Source organism: Protopterus annectens, chromosome 9.part0 (assembly GCF_019279795.1).
Source record: "Protopterus annectens isolate FY-2018-M chromosome 9.part0, PAN1.0, whole genome shotgun sequence".
Lineage (NCBI taxonomy): Eukaryota > Metazoa > Chordata > Ceratodontiformes > Protopteridae > Protopterus > Protopterus annectens.
Genome location: NC_056743.1, coordinates 1,551,124,478 through 1,551,143,087, shown reverse-complemented (window position 1 = coordinate 1,551,143,087; position 18,610 = coordinate 1,551,124,478). Strand labels below are relative to the sequence as shown.

The following is an 18,610-nucleotide window of genomic DNA, read 5'->3' as shown; positions in this document are numbered from 1 at the left end:
AAACTTCATGTTTTTTTACCATTTACTGGTTCTGATGAAGTCCTGATGGGACGAAAGCGTTTAACCAGTTGTTTGTATTTTAAATAAAGTTTGTTTTACTTAATGCACTGGTAATTCATATTCTTGTCCTACTACTACTACTACTACTACACAAGTATTGGAGCTTTACCTAGGGGTTTATGCCTAAGGATATTCGATCCTTAGACTGTGATTTACCACTGTTTATCTCTGGACTTGTGGCTTTCATTGGACTTGCTACTCATTTGTTGGATTTGCTTCATTACACTACGTGAGCCTCTTGTGTTGGTTATTAGTTCCTTGGCTGCACATTCACATTCCAATTACAATTGGTTACTGATTTATATTTGATTTATTTGAAAGAGTTTTACTGACTGCCTCTGTTTGTCAGAGTCATAGGAACCAGACCAGGGGTGAATTTCTAATTACCCATCCAGTGGTCAAAGTTGCTCTTAATTAGGGATAGGGAGGAACACTGGTTACCCATGCATGTGGAGCCTGTTCCAGAGAATGGGAATTCTCTGAGAAACATGTCTGTCTCTCCAGCATGTACTATTTATGTTGCAAGCAAAATTTAGGTCTTTTGATCTAGTAGTTCTGATGCTGCTTGTTTTGCAGATGTGCAAAAGATTCATTAAAACAGGGACCAGGGATGCATTGTTTGCCAGGTAAAGATGATACCAAGTAAAGAGACAGGGCTTTGAGGCAATCAGTGTAGGACATCATGTTTACTCTTGTATTGTTTTTGAAAGAAACCTTTGTGGATGTTACAGTCGCTGCATGTATCTGGTCAGGTACATACCAAAAGGGGTATTATACACTATGATGTGCCTGATGAAGGCTGAGTACATGGTATGATGACCTCTCTGGACCTAGATGTCATGTCCTTGCTTATAAGCTGGGCAACATAGAAGGACTGTCTGACTACACTGCGCACATGTTGGTCAAAGGCTAGGTTACTATCTACATGAGTTCCCAAATCCCTGACTAGTGAATCAGCTTCTAAGGGTGTTTGATTGATGACATACTTACCCTGGGTGGCAGTCCTCTCAAAAGGTACTATAATGCATTTCTTGGCACAGGGTTTAAGCCATGGCTTTGGCACAAAGCATTTGTCTGTATTAGACCTTCCTGAAGGGTGTTCCCATCTTGGGGGGAATTCAATGACTGCTCCCAATTTGCAATCACCTGCGAATTTGGTTAGCCAGAGGCCTTTAACATTGTCTCTGACATCCAAGAAGTAGATACCTAAGAGGAGTGTGCCTTTGCACAGAGGCCTGGGGAACTCCACTGGTGACTGTCCGTTTTGTGGAGGTGGCCTCACTGAGCCTAACCTCTTGGGTCTTATCAGTGAGCCAGCTAGTTATTCGGCATGTTATAAAGGGGTTTATAACTAGTTCAGTAAGTTTTTTGACAATGCCTGAGTGGGGCATTGTATCAAATGTCTTAACCAGATCTAGGTTGGCAGTATGTACTGCTTCTCTTCATCCATTGCGTTAGTAACCTTTCAAAGAAGTCCACCAGATTCAATAAGCATGGCGTTCCTTTGACAAAGGCAAACTGGCATGGATCCAGTGTCTGGAGGTCTCTTCTGTCCTTGTTGATAATTTCCATGATAATTCTTTCCATGGCTTTGCAAATAAGAATAGTCACACTAATTGGCCTGTAGTTTCCAGGTTCTGCTGAAGGTCCTCCCTTATGAAGGGGGATGACTGTTGCAGTCCTCCAATCATGTGGCACAAAGCCTGTTTGACTCCATGAGTCCTGATAACTCATATTTCAGACTATTCAGGAGGCATCCTGGTATGTTATTGGGGCCCACTGAGGCTGTGCTCTTGGTTTTATTGAGTACAGCCAGTACATACTACTTAGTTATAGTTGGACAGTATATATTTGAGGGTATTATTGGGGGGGTTGGCGGTGGGAGGGGGTAAGGTTGGAAATTAATTTGTCTGCTAACAGGTTCATTATATCACCATGCGCAGTGAATGTGGTACCATTAACCACCAGTTCAGCACATTGCATTTATTTACAGTGTATTTATAAAGTCCAGGAATTTCTGTTCCTGTAGATTTGATTCCATGTTGGGTTCCCGATCTATAGAGGGGTAATTAAAGTTTGGATAGCAAGTGCCTCCAGTAGGTCCAAGTAAGCTTTTGGGGACATGGAGGGTGACCTACAGCTGGTTAGGATATGGTAAGGGATTTTGCCTATGGTGAACTGCACGTGGAAGAACTCCAGCACATCATTTTGTTTCACCACCCAAGAGGCATGCTTGTAACTGATATATACTGAGACACCTTCACCTTTCGATGTAATCCAACTTTTGCTCTTTAAGACAGTGTTTCGACTGAGACCTGGGGCTACATGTTGGACCATGTTGCTAGTTTCTACCACTGACATTTGTGGGTAGCAAGGTCAAACTGATGGCACTTACAGTACTGTATGTGGTATTCCTCTACAATGCAGAATAGACAATGTCAGTGCTGCCTTGAATGGTTATCTTACAGCAAAAGGTGTACTTAGTAAATCTGCTTCTACATATATACATGAGCTTTTCACTGGCATGCATGAAGATTAAAATCCAAACTGGCTTTGTGGCAGAAAAGAAAATGGTAGTCTTAGAGGTTAGACAGGTTTGTGTAGTCTGTTTATGATATTAGGGAGTGCATCAGCATTGGATACACATGAACCTGAATACAGGAACTTCCAAAAAAGTGAAAATTTGTGATTGCTAGAAAGGATGAACACAGACATTAAGGTGGTTCCCCAATACTATATCAGTTATATACATAAAGATAACAAAATGCTTTTTGACTAATGTTTTACTAGCAAATATCATACCTGACAGTAGGTAGCTGGATACAAGGTAACCCACAGGCTCTGCTCGCTCTACAATTGCTCCCATTACAAGGCTGGTGGCCACAGCACATCGAGCATAGTTGAAAAAGAAATGGGAAAATTTTGGATTATTCAATGTAAGAAAATACTTTGCCCCTATAAAACGATATCCATCTCCAAATGCAAATGCGTATCCATGCAGCCAGTAAGCAAACAATGAAATAACTGGAAAAAAGGAAATTGTAATTCTGTTATATAAAATATATTAATGCTGCAAAAAAATCAATCTCTCCCTATATACATATACATATATCAATTATTTTCTAATATCAAAACTTATAATACAGATTTCCAAAAACATTAAATGTTGTGAAATATGAAAATGTAATGCTATTTTATATGAGTCTAACAGGGTTCCTCTTTTGTCTAAAACATAGTTGTAGAGAACACTTAACACTACACTACATCTTCAGAAGAAAAGAGAACAGTGTAGCAGTAATCGCAATTTATTGTTGGTTATTCACCACTGCTGTTGCTGGATTTGATCACTTTTCCCTATTTACTTGAAAACAACAACAAAAAATATACATCCCTATTCAAAATCTGATCTCCGGTTAAAATGTTATGGATGGGAAAAGGATGATAAAGAGTATATATTAAATTTAGTAAAGAAAATGAAAACCATTTCAGACAGGTTCTCATTAAATAGTTCTATATACAATAATTAATTATTTATATGATTTTTTATCACTTTTATTAAGACATAGGCAAACGCACATTATATAAAAGATAACAAACCGTGTTAACATGTTCACTGTTAGAAACATTATACATCACATATATTCTTTTATACAATTATTATCAATCCAACATTACATAAATTGATCAATTCCAGCCTTCCCTTAAACCTCACTCCTCCAAAACATTATTCTGCATGCATCGTTCCCACACTTTCTATTTTTTGTTCTATGAAATTTGTTCATACCTTTTCTAAAGATTCCACTTTCAGTTCTTTTATTTCTGTTACAATAATCACGATTTCAAATACAGTTAGTTTACACCATGATGTCAACTTTCTAGAAACTGATTTTTTGACAGCCACCAGAATTAAACTTAACAAGACTTTACTATGTCTAGTCATTTCACATCCTGTATTACAGCTAAAAATTAATTTCTTTAGTTACACCCATATGCTCATCCAATACTTCGGATAGAGTATTCAGTGGGGAATTTTTAAAGTTAGCCAACTCATTATGCTCTCAAAACATATGTTCCCTGTTGCCCCTTTCTTCTCAATCATACCTCCAATGTTTGCCATCTACTAGAGGAAAAATTCTTTCTAGTCTGCTTTGAGTATAAAAATACCTGTGCAAACACTTCCAATCAAAAACCTCAAATCTTCTAGGCTTTGCTGCATATTTGGGAACCATGTATATGTCCTCCCATTGTCTCCTTGTGAATTGCTTATTCAATCTCCCTTCCCATATTTTTCTAACCTCTTGTGATTGATTTCTACAGTTACCATGCAATAATTTATATAACCTGTAATTATCCTTTTTTTAAAGCAGCTTCTGTTCTACATTCAGCTGAAAACTCCACCACAGCACGTCTTTCACTTAGGATTTCCCTATCCCTTTTTGTTTGCCTATATTCTGATATCAGTCCCTCACATAGAAAACAGTCTCTAGCCTGCAGTTCAAATGTCTTCTTGTCCACTTCACATTCTATTACCCCTCCATCTCTAGTTATCTGTTCCTAATACCTTAGTTGCCTTGCCATTTTTTTAAGTAAATTCCAGCCACCTCTTGCCTATTCCCTGTACCACTAATTGTAGTCATCTCTATCAGCAGAATCCCTTTTCTCCATTTTCACACTGGTTTAGTTCTTAGAACATTTTTTGCTACTTTACATATATAATATTTTATATGGCTGTTATTCTCCTTAAGGATCTGCATCCAAAATTCCACTCTCTTTATTTCTTAAATTTCCCTCTGCTTCATCATCATCCCTTTCCACTTGGAATTATAGCTTTCTGCTTGTGTTACGTATATGAGCCTTAACTGTGTAGTTCTAAAATAACCCTTAAATCAGGTAATCCTGAACCACCTTGTTCTGCTGGAAGGATCAGCTTATCCCACTTGACCACGCCCTCTTCCCCTCCCAGATAAAATCATTTAACTCTTTATTAATTACTGTCTACAACTTCTTCCCTAGTTGATACAAATATACATGACCTGTATATAAAACTGAAGGGACTAAAAACATTTTCACTGCTTGTATCTTGCTATCCATATCCATAAAAAGCTCCCAGTTTCTTACTTTTTTGTATGATCTTTTGTTTAGTCTCTTCCCACATTTCCTTAGCTCTCATAACAGAATCATTTTAACCTGCACTCCTAAATACTTCATTTTATTGTGTCCCCATAAATATGGGTATAGCCAAACCAATTCAAGTGTCAGTATATAGTTTACAGCTATAGTCTTTGCTTTGTCTTCATTAATTTAATATCCAGAAAAGACTTGAAACTGCCTCACAATGTTCCATAACACACTTAGATGTCTTTTTATGGTTTTATCAGGCACAAAATAATATTGTCTGCAAATAAAGCCAACTGTTCTTGATTACCATAGCAATTATATCCAAGAATTTCTGAATCCCTTATTTCCTTTGGCAATGGCTCTAAATATAATGCAAATAACAAAGGAGAAAGAGGACACCTCTGCTCGGTTTCTCTATTCAGACACAACTTATCAGAGTGGAACCCTCTCACTTTAATTTTTTGCCTCAGAACCCGCATATATCCTGCTATTTAACCTTATTATTGCATCAGGGAATGCAACTGCTTCCACTGCCATAGTCATAAAATTCCAGCTTACTCTGTTGAATGCTTTCTCTGGGTTAAGATCCAACAACAACAGTGGAATTTTCTTACATTCTGCTCCCCTATGGATCATCATTGTTCTCTTAATGCTGTCAAATGTTTGCCACTCTTCCACAAAACCACATCAATCCATATCTGTCAATTTTGGCAGCAACTTTGCCATTCTTTTAATTATAAACATAAACACTTTATAATCTAATAATGATACACAATTGAAATGGGCATATATAAACCTTGATCTGATGTGTTTTTATCATCCTTAGGTATTATAGCCACAACAGCTTTCTTCCAAGATGTTGGTGCTTTCACTCCTTTTAAAATACTGTTAAAGAAAACCTTCTAGATCTTTATAGTTTTCTTCCCTCCTAGCTTCCAAACTTCCACAGGAATGCCATCTATTCCTGGAGACTTTCCTGCAGATTGATTTTACATCACCATTTTTATCTCATCTCCTCCTATCTAAACTAATTGTTGAGCCTCATCTACCTCTAACCTTAGCATACCTAAGTCTTCCAAATATATTTTCAGTTTGTGCATTTTCTTGACTTCTATATTCCTCTAATTTACACAAATTTTCATAAAATTTTCAGAAATATCTCTAATACCTCTACGGAATATCTGGTTACTTTTCTTGTTACAGACTCCCTTCCTGGCAACAAAACGTTCTACTTTCTTTTGTCTACGTCATTGTGCTAAAAGATTTTGTGCTCAAGAGTTATTATCAAAAACAGTTGCTTAACAGAAATCTTCCTAAACTCATGCATTTTATCTGGACACTTCCTTATTTTCTCTTTAGCACTAAGGAACTGTGCCTCTTCTTGTTTTGTGAGATCCCCCTTATTCTGCAATACTTTAACTTTTGTTAACCCCTCTAAATAATTTTATTTCTTAACTTTATCTCTTTTTTTTATTTCTACCCTATTTTACACTCCACTTTCATTTTTTTCCCTCTCACTAGATATAACTTCTGAAGACATTTCTGTCTTCCTTTATAACTCTCGTATACTTTCCTCTACACAATCCTTAAATTCTTCTCTCTTTAACAGGTAGGTGAGGAAGCACTAGTGTTTCATTTGTACTTCATTACCCTACATTTTTTTCTGAAAGAGTCACTGGATGTGTGTCTAAGCATTCAATTAAACACACGTTCCTGTTAAACATAATTTTTGTATAGTCTAGCCCAGTTATTGTACCTTGGGAAATAATATGTAAATTCTCTTTGAGTTCCTACAACTGAATTCATGTCTTCCATACCAAATTTTGTCCATAAATTTCTTCATAAATCTATCCTATTTTGTTATATTTTCACTTCTAGGTTCCCCATATAAATTCCTCACTGCTGCAAATCAAGTTCCATTCCCCACCTATAAGTAAAATTCCCTGATGAAAGCAGATTATTTCTGCAAATTTTTCTTAAGCTCTATAGCAGCAGTTTTAGCTGGAATATAAATATATGCCAGTGTAATTCTCCTGCCTTGCCAGCAGCCTCTACCACAAATCAACCATTATCTTTTTCCCTCTTCTATCACTACTGGAGCTCATCTAGAAATCAGTATGAGTACTCCCCTTTTCCTTTATCCCTGCTCTTCTGCAAAATATCCATCCCAAAAATCTATGCCAGTACAGACTGTTGTGGTTTTATCCATCCCAAAATACTTTCTTCATCAAATTCACATGCTTATTTCTTTCCAAATGTGTCTCCTGTAGCATTGCTATTTGCATTTCGTAATATAATTCAATACTTTTACCTTTTTTTCTATACCTGTGAGGTTATTCATGTTCCAAAATAGTATGTTTATATAGCCATTATGATAAGAAGTTATTATTCCCACTTATTATATATTCCAGCTTTTGTGTTACATCCACTCACTAATGTCTGGCAGGTTGATCCTTTATAGTATTGTTTCTTGTCATCTTTATTTGAACCTTTGTCACATTTTACAAGACATTTTGTTTTAATGAAAATCCTCAAAAAAAGACAACCACATCCCCAGAACATCCCCATAACCTATTGTCTTAGAACAAACACACAAAACTATGTACATCTTCAAACAATAAAGTTTAACCCCCCCCCCCCCGACAGGAACAAATTCCCAAACTGACAGCTGCACCTGGAGGCATTAACTAACTTAAAATTAAGGTTAACCCTGCTTAAGCCAATTATTCATATGATTAGCATATTAACAAAGCACATAACAAAGCACATAAAGTCACTTACACATTTTGTGCAACCTTAGGAATATCATTCATCATTAACTAATGCTCTTTTTGAACATGATAGTTCTAAAATAATACAAGTATCTAAGTCAAAGTCAAAAGTAACTTTATTGTCATTTAGATCTACACAAGTGTAGATTAAATGAGATTCCATGCAATCAGCTCATCATGGAATAGACAAAAAAGAAATGACATACACAGAAAATCACAATTTAAAACAACATATAATAATACTACCACCATCTTATAAATCAACTCTACACTTAAGTATATAGCTACACCTCAAAAGGTCCATACTTAGTACCTCATTACACCTCTCCCTCCAATGTGTCTACTATTCATTTGCATAATTGTATACAAACAAAAAAAATATTATTGACCTATTGAACTATATCAATGTAAAATTATGTTACTAAGCTTTTTAATGCAACTTTAACTCTATGCACGTAACCCAACATATGTGAATCTTTTTGCTATAACTGCTATTATATCAATATTGTTTAAAATTGTATTACTGGAGCTTTTCTCCTCGGGTCTCCACTGAAAATGGGCCACAAGCCCAGTTGGACAAACCCGGTTAACAAATGTCAATAAATAAATAAAATAAATAAATAATATATTTTTAGAAACACACACTTAAGATACTAAAAACACACATCTAACAGCAAGGTTTAAGTATTGCACATGAACAATGTACCTCACTATGGGTGAACAAGCACATAGCAGTAGCAGCTGAAGAAAAAAATACTTCACCTGGGTTAGTAGTATAAATTATAATGGTTGGCTAGGCTTAATAAATAATAGATAAAATAATATCTGACACTGAATGGGAAGTCCCAACATCCTGACCTGTCAATGATCAGACCTAATGTTGGAGTTAAGAAGTCTGACCATCTTCGGATAAAAACTTTCTGAATCTAGTTGTCCTGCATCAAATGCTGCAGTATCTTTTACCCGATGACAGGCTCATAAACAGACTGTTTGCAGGATGAGTTGAGTCGTTTAGAATTTTGATGGTTCTCTTTAGGCTCCTTGATGTATAAAGATCCTAGATTGTGGGCAGACTAGTGCCAGTTATCCTCTCGGCAACTCTCAACACTCTCTGCAGGGATTTCTTATCTGTGACTGAACAACTCCCACACCATACCAAAAAATTTGATGTTAGGATGCTTTCAATTGCTACTCTGTAGAAGGTAGAAAGTGCTGACAATGGTAGTTTTGCCTTTTTAAGTCTTCTCAAAAAATGGAGACATTGGTGTGCTTTTTTCACTATGTGACAGATGTTCTCTGACCAAGAGAGATCATCAGAGATATGAACTCTGAGGAATTTGGTGCTGCTTATCCTTTCCACCATCTCTCCATTGATCAGGAGTGGTGTATGGGATGCTTGCCTCTTCCTGTAGTCTGCAATGATCTCTTTTGTTTTACTTAAATTCGGGTCAAGGTTGTTTCTTGCAACCAGGCAATCAGTGTGTAAACCTCTTCTCTGTATGCACTCTCGTCCTCTCTCACTGAGACTAATGACTGTGGTGTCACCAGCAAACTTTATGGTATGATTTGTACTGATGTTTGCTGTGCAGTCATGGGCTAGGATAGTAAACAACAGGGGGCTGAGAACGCAACCCTGAGGAACACCTGTGTTGAGTGTTACACTCCTAGAGGTATTCTTGTCCACACAAGCCTTCTGTGGCCTGTTAATGAAAAAATCCAGAATCCAATTGCAGAGGTGTTTGCTGATGCCCGGATGTACACACTTATTGATCACACAACTGTGTTAAATGCTGGGCTAAAGTCAATGAACAGCATTCTCAAATAACTGTCCTTGCTCTCCAGATGCTCAAGAGCAAGATGCAATGTGACCACTATTGCAGCAGCTGTAGGTCTGTTTTCTCTGTAGGCAAACTACAGTGGATCAAAAGTTGATGGTAGTTCTGTAGACAGGTGTTTCTTGACTAGCCTCTCAAAACATTTAATAACTGTGGATGTTAGTGGAAAAGGCTTGAAGTTATCCAAGCTGGAAGGTGAAGCTTCTTTTGGGTAGAGGGATGATATTCGTTACTTCGTAACATGAAGGGGACCTTGGCTAGGCCAAGTGAGGTATTAACTATATCCATGAGTACTGAACATAGTTGGTCCAAACAGCTGTTTAGCAACTTACCCAAGATATTATCTGGGCCAGCCGCCTTTCTGGGACTGACTTTCTGTAGCACCCTTTTTACTACCATTGGGCTAAGGCTCAGTACTGCATCATACTGCTCTGTGTGTAACCTTTGCACAGTTGTGGTGTTCCTCTCCTCAAATCTTCCAAAAAAGGTATTCAACCTATCTAGGAAGTCAGTGTTATCACATTGTGCAGCTCTCATTTTATAGTCCATAATTTAATGTATACCTTGTCACATCCATCTGGTATCCCTCATGTCCTGGAAATGGTTTGGTACCTTCCTCCCATATTCCCTCTTAGCCTCTCTTATGCCTTTCTTCAGGTTTGCCCTTGCCACACTTGAGGCTTCTCTGAAATTTGCCCAGAATGCGAAATTTCAATTTCATGCCTTCAGAAGATCACAGACCTTACTTGTAAGCCATGGTTTTTGGTTAGCTCTTGTGATGATGATTCTAATCTCTGTGACATTATCAATGCACTTTATGATGTAAGCCATCACTGTTTCGGTGTATTCATTTAGGTCTATGTGCTGGTCTGTTGTGGCTGCCTCCTTGAAAATACTCCAGTTAGTGCACTCAAAACAATCCTGGAGAGCTGATAATGCTCCCTCAGACCAAATCCTCATTTGTTTCACTGTGGGTTTCTTCCCGATCGCAGCAGGTTTATAAGCAGGCATCGGCATGATAGAAAGATGATCCGAGCCACCAAGATGTAGATGCCGCACTGCTTTGTAGGCTTGCTTTATACTGTTGTACATTTTATCCAAGGTACTCCTACCCCTTGTTGGAAATTTTACACACTGTTAGTAATGGGAGAGAACTGACTTTAGATTATCCTGATTCAAATCACCTGCTATCACATGAGAAAACCAGGGTGTTTATTTTGCATGTCACAGGTAGACTGGCACAATTTTGTGAGTGCCTCATACGTGTTAGCAAAAGTTGGGAAATACACCACTGTTATGCAGATTTCATTTAGCTCTCTTGGAATGTTAAAAGGTCTACATTTTATAGACAGAAACTCCAGATTCTCAGAGCAGTGAGACATAATGACCACACAGTTACTACACCATCTGTTATTAACATAAATGCAGACTCTTCCTCCCCTAGCCTTTCTACACAGTGCTTGACTTCTGTCTGCACGATACAGTATGAAACTCTCTAAATTAACTGCATTGTCACTGATATTGCTGTGTAGTCATGTCTCAGTAATAATTAAACCAGTGTCTCTCACCTTATTCTTTGATGAGAGTTCCATCCTTAAATACTCCAGCTTGTTGTCAAGAGAATGCACACCTGCAAGCAGTAGTGAGGGCAGTGCAGACCTGTGAGGGTTTGCTTTCAGTTTAGTAGCAGTACCTGACCTACATCCTCTTTTTCTCTTGTTTTTTCACATCTCTTCCTTTACTTATCTAGCAAAGCCCATTGAAAGTTTGACAGCTAAAAGATAAATATACAAGGAATAAAGGCTACTGTAAGAAACCTTGGTTTATTAAAAATGCTTTGAGAAGAACTAAACTCTACAGTGGCGCCACATACCTATACTAACAACAACCAACAACCCTTAGCTTTTAAGTTGCTATTATTTTTATCCAAAAACAAGAAAGTACAGTTGTTTAAGATGAACTTATCATAACAGTGGATATTCGAGTGGTAAGTAGCTTTAGCTATATGGGTTATAACCTGCTACGGATATAACACCAAGCCAGCTTGCAGAACTTCAGAGCACCTCCCATGTGCCAAAACTGTCAAACAGCTCAAGCTGAGCTAACTAAAAGATGAGCTTGGGTAAAAAGCCTGTCATGGAAGGAGATACTGCCAGCCCAGCGATCTGGAATTTTGTAAATAATTATATGTCATTTGTGAATATCAACACGATTCATAAGCTTGTGTTACAAATGTATTAGAAGTGTTATGTCATATAAGATGGTTTGTACAGACATGTGTCCTGAAGAGGTATTTTACAAAGTGCTATTTAAAGATGTAACCACAGCATGTCCTACTGGTTTAGAACAGAAATGTACCTGCACTATTGTAACTGTTTAGATGTATATATTTTAACTATGGAAACTGGAACACAAGAGGTTAACTTCAGAAAAATAGCTGAAATCAAATTACCTTATGGCCACGTAATAAAATGAAGTTATCTTTCAGTTTCAAAGCAGTAACAGACGCAATATCTAGAACTAGAAGTTTTCTGTATTGTCTTGGAAGTGTTTTATTGTTTTATGACTTCCAGGATCTGCCTTAGATCTAAGAAAAGCCCTTGTCTATATATTTTCACAGATAGATGCTCAATATTACCAGCTGCATCAGTGGGGGGTTTCACCTGGGATAGAGTCAGACGACAAAAAATGATGTAATTCTGCAAGTTTTCACAGCAGTAATATTTGAGATGTTAATTTGGGAAGTCTCTAGTGAGAGACAGTATTCTGTAATTTGTCTTTGACCTGACAACATCAGGATCCACTCACAACATCTGCCTTGCTTGCTGTGAAGCAAGTTATTAGGATACAGTAATTTTTTAGATATAGTTAGGAATATAGAAAAGTTTACCTTAGATGTTTTTCTTTATTTATTTGAGGCTGTCCTGTAATGTTGTTTTAAATATTTCCTGTGATTTTGAACGCTAATGTAACTGTAAAGATAGTATTTTCTTCTTATTTTATTTATTATTAAAATATTTAAACATTTCATTGTGGCTGGTCTATCTAGACATATTTAAGCTCTGAGAGTACTTGCATATGTATTTGGTGACACTGTGTAGTCATTCCTAGTAGCCTCGGTCTTGGTCAAACTATCATTTGTTTTGAGAGTAACATTACACAGTAAGATTGGACACCTATGTTAAGGGCCTTAATGAAGCTGTTAAGGAGTTGGCTGGTGGCAGTCATAAATTACAGTTGTGTACACTTACCATAAATGTAGATGTTCAAGTAAATTCACTGTTGCAGTCATCACATTCGGGTTATCCCTGCCAGGGTAACCCTTGACCGGCCCAAATACCAGAGACTTAGTATTTCTGTGTTGGTTGCCGTCGTTCAAGACTGACGTCAGTAGTATAAAGTAAGGCAGCTGATGCCATTACATCAGTTTTTCTTGCCCTAACCTGTCAGGAGCCCCCAAGTGGAAGCCAGGTTCTGGTGGAGGAACCCCAACAGTAGAAAGTAAATATCAGTATGTCCCTTGTAAGGAAAGAGAAGAAAGAAGAGGGGGCTGGAAGGAGGGAAACCAGGACTGCAACAGTGAATACACTCAAACATCTACATTTATGGTAAGTGTACACAACTCTACTATGTTCTTCATGTTTCACTGTGGCAGTCATCACATTTGGGTTGATTCCCAAAGCTGAGGAAACGGGTGGAGGCAGTCAAGGAACTAGGGGCTGCCTAGGATGCCCTGCAAGACGGCAGAGGCAAACCCTGCCCTGGATTTGGAGAAGATAGGCAGGTGGTAATGTTTGGTGAAAGTGTGAACAGATGTCCAGGTGGCAGATTCCAGGATGTCCCTGGTGGGGACTCCTCTGAGGAAAATTGCAGAGGTGGAGGCTGCTCTGGTGGAGGAGTCCTGACCCCCTTGGGGGGAGGCTTTCCATGTTGTTTGTAGCAGAAATGGATGCAGTGTGCTATCCATGTGGAGATGGTTTGTTTGGAGATGGCTTTGCCCTCTGCCCCTGCAGCAAAGCTACCTAGCAATTGATCAGACTTTCTGAAAGATTTAGTCCTGTCTAGATAGAATCTGAGCTGTCTGTGCACATCTAGAGAGTGCAAGATTCTTTCCCCTTGTTCTGTGGGTTAGGGAAAAAGGTGGGCAAATGAATGGATTGTTTGAGAGCCATACTGGACACCACCATGGGCATGAAGGATGGGTTAGTCCTGAAGGATACGCTGTCAGCATGGAAGATGATGAAGGGTTCCAAGGCCATGAGTGCTTGCAGCTCGGAGACCCTTCTGGCTGATGTGATGGCCAGAAGAAAAGCTGTCTTCCAGAAGAGAAATTTTAGCTCTGCTGAAGGGGCAGGTTCAAAAAGGGGGGGGTTGAGCTTTCCCAATACAAAGTTAAGGTCCCAAACAGGGGCTGGTGCTCTTCTGGGTGGCCTCAAGTTGCTAATCCCTCTTAGAAACTGTTTGATCAGAGGATGTGAGAAAAGGGGCTGCTCAGTGGGAAAATGAGCAGAAATAGAAGAGACATGAATTTTAATAGAGGAAAAGGAGAGTCCATTGTGTAGCAGGTCAGCTAAGTAACCCAGGATGAGAGGGAGGGAGGGTCGTGCCGTATTGGCTCCCTTAGCCTGACTCTAGGTGCAGAACCTTTTCCATTTGTCAGCACAAGACTTCCTAGTGCTAGGGCATGTGTCCTCACGTATAACTATAAATGTAGATGTTCGAGTGTATTCACTGTTGCAGTCATTACATTTGGGTAATCTGCTGGCAGGTTGACCTCAGTTGGTCTGATTAACAAAGTCGTGGGTCTTGCGTCGGTTGCTGTCCCTTCTTCCATGACGTCAGGTCGTCAGGGGTATAAAACATGAAGCCGACACCATTACATCAGTTTTTTCTTGCCCCAGATGTCAGGTGCCCCCCTAATAGGGAGCAAATAATCATAAAAACACAAAGGTATACCTCCAACAAAATGCAAATACACCAAAAAGGCTTTTAAGCATAGGAAAGGAAAGTAGAGGTATAGCCAGAAAAAGTTAGGGGGCTGGAGGGAGGGTAACCAGGACTGCAGCAGTGAATACACTCCAACATCTACATTTATGGTAAGTGTACACAACTGTATTATGTTCTTCGTGTTTCACTGTTGCAGTTATTACATTTGGGTAGATTTCCAAAGCTATGGTTGGGAGGAGGAGTTTATACAGCATTAGGGCCATCTATAAGGCCCTGCAAGACAGCAGTGACAAAGCCAGCTCTGGATTTAGAGAAAATTGGTAAATGATAATGCTTGGTGAAAGTATGTACAGAGCTCCAGGTAGCAGCTTCTAGGATGTCCCTGGTCGGAACACCTCTGAGAAAGGCTGCAGAAGTAGATGCAGCCCTGGTGGAGTGAGATCTGATCCCCTGGGGGATAGGTTTTCCATGGTGCTTATAGCAGAAATGAATGCAATGGCTTATCCATTTAGAAATGGTTTGTTTTGAAATAGCCTTCCCCTCTGCCCCCGCAGCAAATGCTACCAGCAGTTGTTCAGATTTTCTTCGAGGTTTAGTTCTGTCCAAGTAGAATCTAAGTTGTCTGTGCACATCCAAGGAATGCAGAATCCATTCCCCTTTGTTCTGTGGATTGGGAAAGAAGGTTGGCAAATGAATGGACTGATTAAGAGCCACACTGGAAGCCACCTTGGGCATGAAGGATGGATTGGTCCTGAGAGATACCCTGTCCGCATGAAAGATGATGAAAGGCTCCACTGCCATAAGGGCCTGTAATTCAGATATCCTTCTAGCTGAAGTGATTGCTAAAAGAAAGGCTGTTTTCCAAAAAATAAATTTTAAGTCTGCAGTAGCAGCTGGCTCGAAAGGAGGTAGAGTGAGTTTCTCCAAAACAAAGTTAAGGTCCCAGGCAGGGGTTGGAGCTCTCCTGGGTGGTCTCAAGTTTTTTGACCCTCTGAGATACTGCTTGAGCAGAGGAAGAGAGAAGAGGGGAGGTCCTGTGTTATAATGAGCTGAAATAGCTGAGGTGTGGATTTTAATGGAGGAAAAAGACAAGCCCTTGTGAAGCATCTCAGTTAAGTATTGCAAAATCTGAGGTAAATTGGGCGCTGCTGTGCTCATCCCTAAAGTTTGGTTTCAGACACAGAATCTTTTCCATTTGTCAGCATAAGATTTTCTAGTACTAGGTCTCCTTGCCTCCAAGATGACATCCATCACAGGTTTTCTGAGGGATGATAAGGGTGAATTTAAGTGATTAGCCAAACTGCAAGGTTCGATGTTGGAAGCTGAGGGTGCAGAATTTGGTTCTCCTGCTGAGACAGCAGGGAAGGGGTCTGAGGCAGGTGCCATGGAGATAATTGGGACACACTGAGCAGGAGGGGGTGCCAGTGTTGGCATGGCCAGTCTGGAGCAATCAAGATCATCCTTGGTTTGTCCTGTTTGACTTTTAGTAGAACTTTGGAGAGCAGAGGCAGTGGGGGAAAGGCGTAGACTGATAGGTTTTTCCAGCTGAAGGACAGAGCATCCACTTTCCAGGCTTGTTTGTGGGGAGTCCTTGTGCAAAACTTGTCCAACTGGTAGTTCTGGGGGGAGGTAAATAAATTTATGTCTGGGCTCCCCCATTCACTTGTCAACATGTTGAAAATACTTGGTTCCAGTTTCCACTCGTGTGGGTCCATGAGATTTCTTCTTAGTCCGTCTGCCAGTGTATTCAATTTTCCTGACAGGAATTGAGCTTGTAGGTGCACTTGGTAGATCAAGGCTGTGTTCCACAATGCCATGGCTAGTCTGGACTGGGGGTAGGATTGTGTACCCCCCTTGCTTGTTTATGTACCACATAACCGTGGTGTTGTCCATCTTTACCATTAGTTGTCCTGGAGGAATGTAGTCCTTGAAGGCTGTCAGAGCATTCTGTACAGCTAACATTTCTTTTTGATTGATATGTAGGTGCATTTGAATTGGGTTCCATTTGCCCTGAATGCACTTCCCTGCCAGTTAAGCCCCCCATGCATAGTCTGATGCATCTATAGTTAGGGTTTGGGCGGCAGGGGGTAGTGTGAATGGTAGTCCCTTGTTTTGGTGGTAGGCCTCTGCCCATCATAGGAACTCCAGGCGTACGCAAGGTATGATAGGAATCATTGTTTCCAGCCTGTGATAATGTTGACTCCATAGACTTTTTAGATACCACTGTAGTTTTCTCATATACAGTCTTGCATATGGAATTAGAAGACTGCAGGAGGCCATGAACCCCCAAGGCTTGCAGTATTTGTCTTGCAGGTAGCAGGGTTTTTGTGGCCACTTGTTTGAAGTAAGTTATCAAATGAATTTGCTTTTCTGGTGTGAGGAAAGCCATCTGGGCAGTTGTATTCAAGCTTGCACCCAGGAATGTAATTTGTTGACAGGGTACCAGTTGTGATTTATTTTCGTTTATGGTGTACCCCAGACAAGTTAGAACCCTTTTTACAAATGCCAGATGAGTTAAACGTATGCCCTGGTTTTCTGCCTGAATTAGACAATCGTCCAAGTATGGATATATTTGAATATTTCTTTGCCTGCAAAATGCAGTAACTGGAGCCAGGCACTTTGTGAATACCCTGGGCGCAGTAGACAAGCCACAGGGCAGTGCAGAGAACTGATAATGCAAGTAGCCTGCTTTGAAGCGGAGGTATCTTCTGCAAGATTCCCTGATTGGGATGTGCAGGTATGCTTCTTTTAAATCTAGAGTTGCCAACCAGGCATCTTTGCCTAGCATAGGAAGTAACTGGTGAAGAGTCAGCATCTTGAATTTTGGAATCTCCAGAGAGGTGTTTAGAGTAGACAGGTCCAGGATTGGACGCCATGATTTGTCTTTTCTGGGTACCAGAAAAAGCCTGGAATAGAAACCTTGTCCCTTTTCCTCTTCTGGTACCAGCTGAACAGCCCCCATGCTTAAGAGGGAAAATAGAAGTTATGTCCTTACCATAACGTTCCATGTGGAGTGTTCATCTCGCCTTTGTTCTTACACATGGGTTCGGGGCCGATCCTCGGCTCCGTGCCGGCCTCTTGCAAGCTCTGCATCGAGAAGAAGCTCGAGACAATCTAATACCCACAATCCCCCTCTGCCTTTACCTCAGATCTAGTTTGCAAGCAAACCAATCTCCAGAGAGAGCACATTCATGCTTACATCACATATGCACAGAAATAAGAGTCTATACATAACTATATATAGAAAGAACAAATAGACATATATATATATATATATGCCAACTATGTACACAACATCTGCAAGCAGTAGCAGGATGCTCCCGGCCAGGCATCAAAAGAACGTTCTTCTTAAGGGCGGGAGGGTGGGAATGTAAGAACAAAGGCGAGATGAACACTCCACATGGAACGTTATGGTAAGGACATAACTTCTATATGTGATAGTGTTCAATCTCACCGTTTGTTCTTACACATGGGTAGCGTCCCTAGCTCCTTGTTCCTGAGGAACTCACGGAAGGACGTTCTTGAGCACAGTGGAACCAAAGGTTGCCCTGTCCCTAGAAGCCTTGTCTACCTTATAATGAGAAATGAATGTATGTGGCTTAGACCAAGTAGCAGCCGCACAAATAGCGTCTAGTGGTAGGCGGGCTGCATGAGCCAAAGATGTAGACACTGACCTTGTGGAATGTCCTTTGGGTTTGTGCAAAAGAGTTTGATTTGAAGAATCATAGACATAGATTATACAATCCGTTAACCACTTAGAAAGAGTTCTTTTGGTAACTGCTAGTCCTTTCCTGCTATCAGCAAAAGCCACAAAGAGTTGATCAGTTTTTCTGTGATCTTTTGTTCTATCCAAGTAAAATCTTAGTTGTCTGTGAACAT

General features: G+C 39.7%; 1 protein-coding gene across 1 annotated transcript in view; it reads right to left on the bottom strand.

Moving 5' to 3' along the window:
• LOC122810718 (ammonium transporter 1 member 3-like) overlaps positions 1-18,610 on the bottom strand; it is a 998,780-nt gene that overhangs the window by 861,692 nt on the left and 118,478 nt on the right. Inside the window, exon 3 of the mRNA XM_044082282.1 lies at positions 2,863-3,084. Within this exon, the coding sequence (XP_043938217.1) occupies positions 2,863-3,084 (222 nt within the window). The remainder of the gene's footprint in view (positions 1-2,862; positions 3,085-18,610) is intronic.